Source organism: Arachis hypogaea, chromosome 16, assembly GCF_003086295.3.
Source record: "Arachis hypogaea cultivar Tifrunner chromosome 16, arahy.Tifrunner.gnm2.J5K5, whole genome shotgun sequence".
NCBI lineage: Eukaryota > Viridiplantae > Streptophyta > Magnoliopsida > Fabales > Fabaceae > Arachis > Arachis hypogaea.
Window position 1 is genome coordinate 29,434,364 of NC_092051.1, and position 9,163 is coordinate 29,443,526.

Sequence of the window (9,163 nt, forward strand, 5' to 3'; positions counted from 1 at the left end):
TCATGTATAAAATGACTTGTGCCCGTCCTCTGTGTAGATCCTCTATTTTCAGCGGTTGCAATACGGTCTGCTCGAAAATTGTCTTGAGCCTGAGCCATGGCTCGATGCGTGGAGCTCGGAGAGGCTAGAAAAAAAGGCGCAGTATATTATATCCGAGGTACTCATTTCACTCTTGTAAAAGGTTAAGTTATGCCACTGTGAAGGTCGAAAATGCCCATCAGATGAGTGAATATGTATTTCTATTTTATCAAAGTTTTTCGTTGACTCTAAGTATGTTTCTTGATGTTTGATCATTCTGTTTTCTGGGTTCTCTTTTGGTGGTGCCTTGGGATTCGATTAAGATCATTGATTCTCTTTATTTCTTAAATCAGGGACGTCTTTTGACTAGACAGGGTGTAGCTGAGGACATAAAGGATCGTTCACCGCAAGCTGCAAGGAGGAAAACGGGAAAAAAGGCACCACAGAAGCATGGGTGAAAGGATTCGGTGCCGCCGAGGGTAAATACGATGCTTTATCATGTTAACTAACAAATTTACTTTGCTATGGTTAATTCGGTTCATGCAATCACTTTAAACAGGGGAGCTCAGTTTGTGGAGAGAGAAGGCAGGTGTCATAGGAAAGACGACCAAGTGGACGCACAACAGCTCCACCTCCTACTAGAAGCACTTCATGCCATATGGACGGATAAAAAACTAGCCCGAGAGTGAGTATATTGAATAGCATTGCATAAGTTAATTAGGTTCTTTTCATTGTAATTGGATGTTTCTTTACCCAACATAATCATTATACATAAAACAACATAGCAAGAGTGGTGCGCAAAAAAATAGAGGGGCTAAGAAGGACCGATCACGTAGGTCCAGCCCAAAGCAATCTGAGGAAAAGGAACTCCCAATTAGCACAGATGATGATGAGGAGAATGAGCCTCTGGCCAAGAGGATGTGCCGACTTTATAACCAGAGGGTTGACCAATAAAAACCAAGTGCTGATCCGCATGAAGGGAACCTCAATAAGGATAACGCTGCCCAAGCAACACCTGTCTGTAGCTTGCCCGATGCAGGAACACTCTCCGTTAGGTCGGTGAAACATGAAGAATGGGAGTTTGACGGGCAAGTCTCCTATGCAAAACTATTTCATTCTGTGGTCTATTTTACTTTTTAATGAATTAGGGATTGCATCCGTATACAACTACTTTTTCTCTAACATAGGTTGAGTTATTTGCAGTAATCCCGATTTCCTTTCGAACCGAGACCCCGAGAGTGAACAAATATGGCAATACCTTGAGCAACTGCAGAACACGAGGCCACTGCAGATCGTGATGACAGCCTCTCCGTCTTGCAAGACTCCTAGCCCACCAAGCAAGAAGATTTCACCGGGCATGACTCAGACGGAACAGATGCTCACCCAATGTACCCCTATAAAGGTTCATCCACTGCTAAAAGGGCGAAAGCTGGACGAGGATGATGAGGAGCGATTGCGGCGATGGGCTGCCAATCGTTCGTCGGAGCAGAATCAGGTTGTGGCGGCATACGAAGGAAAGCAACATCTATCATTACTCCGAGAGGACATCTGCTCATTGCTACCCCGGCACTAGGTCACCAGCAACGTAAGTAGATAACTCTAACACGTTAATAGAATGAATATGTTTCTTAATATATATTGTGGCACAAACATATGACCCTAACGCAATGTAAATTTTTTATACAGATCGTTCATTGGATGTGTTCAACCTTTAATGACTCAGAATTGTTGCGGTTTAAGAATGACTATTACTGTATTCCTCTGAGAATTTTGGTATGCACGAATCGGTGTCTTCTTATCGATCAATATTTGAGGGCTGATCCTAAATTGTGCTTTTTGTACAGGAAATTGTGTTGCACAAGAGGAACTTGGATTCCTTCAGGGAGGTTCCTACTGTTAGCTATGTAGGGCTGGGTCCTCACTTCGGTGATGATTCTATATTTTTTGACAAGATAGCAGCTTCCATGCGAAGATGGGTAAGTTAATGCTCTAGTTGAAGGTTGATTTTTCGGGTTAAGTGCTTACAATATCGTGTTTATTACTTGGATGTTGCTTGTGATAGTTAACCGGATGTTCCCTTTAATTGCTAAATGGATGGTTCTGATATTTGTTTTTAGTTCTCACATCTTAGGCAATTGAATCTGCATGTACTTAATTGAGATGTGATTGGCTTTCGTTAAATTATATTTTCCTCAACACGCTAATTGTTTTAGAGATTTTGCTTATGTCTGAATTTGGTGACTCCATTGCTCATGTAACTGATTTGTTAACTCTGTTTTCATCACAGTGGTTTGCCCCAGTCTGTATCGATCGTCACTGGTGGTTGTATGTCTTTGAGATATATCAGAAAAGGCTGTGGGTACTGGATAGTATGTATACAGGAGAACCTAATAATGAAAGATTAAAAATACATGCTTATGCAGTAAGAATACCTCAGTCAATTAGTTCACCTTTTGCCTGGGTAACTCAAAATGTATCATTGCTAACGTGTTGCTGCTTTCCAGGGGAGACTCATTGAAGACATGGCGAAGGTTACTATTCCCACATATGAGCACACGGAGGACGGTCTACCTCGTTTCTATCCTACCGTACCAAGACAAGATAATGGGTCAGTTAAAAAGCCACCTAATAATACTCTTAAAAACACTTCACTTGATATTGATAACATGACTGGAAATAATATTCTCTCTTTGTATATATAGCTCGGATTGTGGTGTATTCGTCATCAAGTTCATGCAGTTTTGGGGTTTAGATAAACCCTTGCAGCCTTGGGACAAGGTGAAGTTAGATATATTATAACAGTTAATTTGAACCTCTTTCTAGTAAGTTTCTTTCACGGATTTAAAATTACCCTTCCACACAAAATTGTCATGCAGGACATTGTACAGGAGTTTAGGAATGAGATCATACTAGACATAGTCTTGGTCCTCATAATTCACAAATTGAGATGGCGCTGCAAGCATTGGACAGCGCTCCTGTGCGCCGCAACCAGCCTAGGAAAAAGACAAAGGCTGTGAAATCACCCTTCACAGCACCAATCACGAGGAGCATGCTGTAGCGTGTAGGCTTACCCACTAGAAAGCCAGCCAAGGGAGGGAGACAACGGAAGAAGACAGATGCATAGGTAAGAAAAAATCAATATACATGCCTTAGTCTATCCATGGCCTCCTGATAGAGTTATAGGCCTTCATATACCCATTTGCCGACTTAGATTCGTTTTGTGTGAGCCTAATAAAGCATGTTTCACTGCAGGTTCAGGTTTTCATGTTGCGGAATTTGTCAAGTTGATGGTGACAATCAAGACAACTCCTCTGCATGGATGGTGCTCATGCTAGGCACTAGGATGTTTCTTTCCTTTGTAAATTGGATGGTTCTGAATATATTTTTTGATCTATCATATTTTAGGAATTTGAACTTGTATATACTTAATTGAGAAGTGAATTGCTCGTGTTTTGTTAGATACTCCTTAGCAAGTTTCGTATGTTAGGTATTTCAGGATTCTCAAGAACTTAGTTTTAACCAGGATTTTAATTGGATGTTGCTACTGATAGGCACACGGATGTTACTTTTCCTTGTAAGTTGGATGATTCTGAATCTGCTTCATCAACTATAATATCTTAGTCATTTGAACTTATGAGTACTTCATTCAAAAGTATGCGGCTCGTGTTTTGTTATAACCCTTTTGTGCATGACTATGCTTACGTGACAGTTCATTCGATTTACTAGCATGGTGTTAACAAAGTGGTTTGCGTTAATTTTTTTTCACTATTTTTTGTTGCTGAAATTGTGACGTCGCTGGAAGTATAACCTTTGCATGGCCTTCGGGCGTAATCCGTCTAGACTTTAACCAAGATTTTAATTGGATGTTGCTACTGATAGGCATACGGATGTTACTTTTCCTTGTAAAATGGATGGTTCTGAATATGAATCCTATCCTTGTAAAATGGAATTTTTTTTAAATGGCAAATTTCGGTCCGGATTTAATACATTTATTTTTTTTCGAACAAATAAGTGATACCTCATTTATTCAAAACCATACTAACCAAATATTGGGAAACAATAACAACATTTGTACTTTTGATTCTTTTAATGAATACTTCAAAACAGGATAAATGAAAGTGACAAAACAGAAAAATAAAGAGTTTATTCAGTTGTGTCTAAAGGACCAAGAAATCTAGCACAGTATGAAAAATTACTCATGCCAATAAACATGGCTATAAATGCCTAAAAGAGTTCAACAGGTCCATGAATCCGCCACCATCTGCTGAATTCCATATAGTAGAATCCTCAACTCTGTTGTCTACAGAACCGTGGCAATCATTATCTGTCCGAGGGTCAACAACATCCTACAAGATCCACAACACAAAGAGAACAACTTATGAGAAACAGTAACACCATTCCATATAAACAATTTAACATAGACGTCACTTCTGACACATACCGGTTGTGATTTCCTCTTCCTATTTTCCATTGACTTCTTAATTGACTTGTCCAACTCTGCTCCAAGTCTCTTACCCTTAGGCCGTCCTTTGGTTTTCACCCTTGAAGGTCCCTGTATGTCATGTAAAATAACATCACATGTGCTCCGTGTGGGCATCCTATTCTGAGTCCCATCAAGAGTGGAGGAACGCATGCTAGCACGATGATCAGTCAGCTTGGACTTTGCATCCAAAAGGGCAGCTCGCAAGATGGCTGCTTCCTCTTCACAAGCAACAAACTCCTGAGCAACGTTATAGAACTCCGAACACAGATTCCTAAACAAATTGTGGCTTTCATTACTTCGAGCCACGTCATGGCTACTCTTAATGTAAGTGTGCTTGCGGATGACATTCTTACTCCATCGAGGAAGAACATAGCAGCTAGGTACTGTGTCAACTCTATAGTATGACCAGATCGCAAGGATATGGCAACACAATATACCAACGGATTCAAATTTGTTGCACCCGCACCGACTCTTTCGACTCAAAGGGTCAAACTGTACTATGAAAGTATGGTAGACAGGCTTCCCCCAAAATACCTTCTGCTCATCCACTTTAATAGAAATTGTATCTCCCTTTTGTTCAGTTGATCGAACCACACAATCGGTTTTTTTCCTTACCTCCAACTGAAGGGTCCGGAACATATTACTGGTGTATTCCTGCTGAAACTGTCGCTCAATGCCTGTGCTCCCTATACATGGGATGACTCCTTTCGAGTCCGCAGCATCATCTTCAAGCTCTTTTTGCTCCTTGTTTTCAAGTACGTTATCATATTCATGGACGAACTGAACCAATCCACTCTTGCAATGAAGGTATCCACCGTAGAATGCGTGCATACTTTCACTCCGCTGTGTGCTCCTCATGCCGGCCCAAAATTCACTCTTGAAGAATATTGGCACCCACTTACGTCGATTCACATAAAGATCTACACAGGAAAAAATAAATAGCATAAGAGTGTCGCTTATTACCAATAGGATGACAGCTTAGAAAGCATCGATAAAACATATAAAAAAAACATCCAGACACACTACGAAAAGAAACATTAGTATGTGTATTGAAAAGAACATCCGCTGACATAACAAGGTATAAAATTCATTTACGTTCTTAAGAAAAAAACAGAAGAACGGAAACACTCGGCAATAATAAAATTAGAATAATAAATAGGCACCATGAAACCAACAGACAAAATTTAGTTTAACGATCACAAACCTGCTAACCATCTGTTCTGACCTAACGCAAATTCTTTGATGAAAGCAGCCCAATCAACTTCAAACGATTCACTCGAAGGAGAGTTATACACAATGTGATTCATCATTGCACTCAACTCCCCGTACCTAGCGTAGCCACCAAGCTTGAATTGAGTTTTCTTCATTATGTGTCAAATGCACCATCTGTGGACAGTATCAGGTAGGACTTTCCTTATAGCACCAGCCATCACCTTGCACTGGTCAGTAATGATACCCTTTGGCGCAGTCCCAATGCATCTCACCCACTGTGTGAACACCCACTCAAAACTAGGGATCTCCTCATTGCCAAGTAAAGCACAGCCAAGAAGGGTTGACTTCCCATGGTGGTTTACACCGACAAAAGAAGCAAACGGTAGACCATGCCTGAGAATACATAAAAAGTAAATGTAAGGTAAGATGACAAATTTAACAGATAACTGCTCATGCAATTCACTAATAATTATAGAGACCTGTTTCTCCTGTACGTGGTATTGAACGACACCACATCTCCGTAATATTCATACGAAGCCCTGCACCTTGCATCTACCCAGAGTGCGTTCCTAAATTTATTAGCATCGTCAACATCTATGGCATAAAAGAAGTTGGGATTGATTTCCTTCATTCGAACGAAATAATTCATCATCCCATTGAAGTCCGCATTGTCATCGGAGCATCGGAGATTGCTTGTAATGTAATTTCTGACATCATTTTCTGAGAAACTCAGGTTTGAAGACCCACCAACTTCGTTTGTAAGTGCTAGATACGTCTTGTTGGGTCTTATGCCAGCCTCATCGTTATCCGTAATGACGCACTTGGCATGCATGGTCAGCTCCCGGTACTCATGATAGTGGACAGCTTTATCAGCCGAACAGGGGTGAGAATGCCTCAATTCTACCTTGGACACAACCCAACATTCCTTCTCCCTGTCCAGCATGACATACATTCTTGCTTTGCATCTCGTGGCTGTTATTCTATTTGACCTAGTTGCTGCCTTAACACGAGATTCTCGATAACCCTCCCGAGTGCAGTGAAGAGACTGATTAATGGGTATCTTTGCATCCTTCCGCATCTTGTCAAAGTTCGTGTTCCTGACTTTAGTTACAAACCCCAATTTCTTTGCATAACTTGCATAAAACTCCTATGCCAAATGCAGCGAATCAAATCTCATTCCTATGGCTGGGATTTCCTCTTCACCAAGCCCACTATGATCCGGTAACTGTAAAGGCAATTCACAGAACCAAAATACAAATTAAAGATAGTATCAAAGTGGTAACTATAACGTGCTAACACACAATAAGAAATACTTCAAACCTCATGTCTTAAATCCAACTCATCATTTCTCGTCACCATGACGTCGGTGATTTCGTCGACCTTCAATTAAAGACAATCGGAACAGAACTTTAATCCACTTATGACCATTACTATATAATGAAGCAATCCAATAAAACATATCAACAAATAAATAGAAACATATATAGCACTCAATCAGACTTTATTACTATAAACAAATTATTTCTCCAGATTTTTCCAAAAACTAGTAATCTAATTACCATGAATAAGAAGCATTCACAACACACATTTTAATAAAAAAATTCTATTAGGAATCAATGAATCAATAACAACATTTAATTGATTGCATGCATTATGACATAGACGGGACAACATAGTGAGATTGAAATTGATCTTGGACTATTCGCACATATAGGGGCAATATACAATACCAATAATTTTGTCTTTTCCAACGTAGATCCTACATGTCTTCCACACAACCCAATTAATTTCCATATCCACTATCTATGTCTATCTCTATTGGAATTTTTAGTATCAATGACATTAGCTAATTATAGCCTGTTCCACAACCCAATGTATTCAATTGCAATCATACCTTATTAACATGTCCTCTAGCAACGTCGGTGTCCGATATTTTTTTTCAAAGAAATAAATTTAAGAAACATCTAAAAAACATGGAAAAGAAACATTCACACTTCAGGTTCTCATATAACTATTCATCAATTCAATACTAACATATACAACATAGAACGTACCAAGGAACCCTCTTGATTAACAACGCCATCGTCATTCAATTCATCATTGCCTTCACTAGCATTGATCACTGTGCTATTCGGTTCCCCTTTCGGATTTGAGCGTTCCATGGAGAATTTTTTTTAGCAGAATATTTGCTCTGCCACGGCCGCTTCTTCTTTTTAGAGTAACAGAGGCACGAACCGAGGAAAAGCAAGGACGGAGGCACAGTTTATATGATTTGATGTGGACGGTGTCAAGTAAGTGATGATGATCAACGTGACATGCATGCAAGGCTTCCGGGGACGTGATGCATCAACGGCGGCTACTTAGTGAATGAAAAGCGGCCCCAACGGTCAATGAAATAACACCGGCGACACAACTTGAGTGATTGGGTAAAGACGGTGGAGGAAGTAGGCGGCTATGCTTCTTGGGGGAGAGAAAAAGAATGACGGCGCTAGTTGAAAAGGGTAACCCAGGGTGTTCAAACTGAATGCTATGTTTCCGTGATTCTCTCCCCTGAGTATCGTATCTTCCCTCATATTTTGCAGGTTGTCAACAATAATTTAAAAAACAAATGAAATTATAAATTAATAAAATTAAATTAATTATAATTAATTATGTTGTTCCATTCTTAGCTGATTATTAGTTGGTTCCATATACTTTTCCTTATTTAGCATATTTGTTATAGGATATTACAGTGTTATTGCTTTGATTCTTTTAGCAACTAAATATATCAATGTATATTGTATCATTAATCATATTCTGAATAATACACAAAAACACTTTTTTCATATTACTCTTTTATTTCTAACAATAATTATTGTATTAATTTTAACAAAATAAATTAAAATTTTAATTTTAATTTTATTCTGTAGATGACACTGGTTATTATATTTGTTATATATTAAAAAAAATAATTTTAATAAAATATTAATATAAATAATTTTATAATTACTTTTTGAGTATGATAATAGACAATTAGTTATTTGTATAATTTTTTTACGACAATATATGAAAATTAAAAAATTAAATTCATGAAAAGAAAAAAGACAATACAAATTGCGAGACAATGTATTTGTGTGTTATCTATAGTTCTATGCATTAATATTAATATTATATAGATATATAAATAAATTCATCAAATATCTTAACCTTTCTTTGACTTCACCTACCTTCCCCTTATTTTATTTTTTCTTTCCAACTGAAAAAGCAGTAACAAACAAAATTTAAACATAACGGAAAATATTACAACAATTTTAATATTGGGACAGGGACATAGGCGTATAGCCCCACCATTACCATATGTTGGCCGCGTTTCCAGTTTTCACTTTTTCACTTTTCGCGAAACGATGGGGGCAAATCCAAAACCCCTTTTTCTCCACGAAACGACTCCCCACGCTGCCGTTTCTATTAACC

General features: G+C 38.6%; 2 protein-coding genes across 2 annotated transcripts; both read right to left on the minus strand.

Moving 5' to 3' along the window:
- Positions 1-4,232: 4,232 nt before the first annotated feature.
- Positions 4,233-5,868, minus strand: LOC112756928 (protein FAR1-RELATED SEQUENCE 5-like). Its single transcript, XM_025805534.1, has 3 exons — positions 5,706-5,868; positions 4,460-5,421; positions 4,233-4,364 (listed from the first exon to the last, which is right to left on the minus strand). Exons 1-3 carry the CDS (start codon positions 5,866-5,868, stop codon positions 4,233-4,235), a joined length of 1,257 nt encoding a protein of 418 aa, XP_025661319.1.
- A 6-nt stretch (positions 5,869-5,874) lies between these two features.
- On the minus strand, positions 5,875-6,791 carry LOC112756929 (protein FAR1-RELATED SEQUENCE 5-like). The gene is made up of 2 exons (XM_025805535.1): positions 6,193-6,791; positions 5,875-6,106 (listed from the first exon to the last, which is right to left on the minus strand). The coding sequence occupies exons 1-2, from the start codon at positions 6,789-6,791 to the stop codon at positions 5,875-5,877; spliced, it is 831 nt and encodes a 276-aa protein (XP_025661320.1).
- Positions 6,792-9,163: the final 2,372 nt, after the last annotated feature.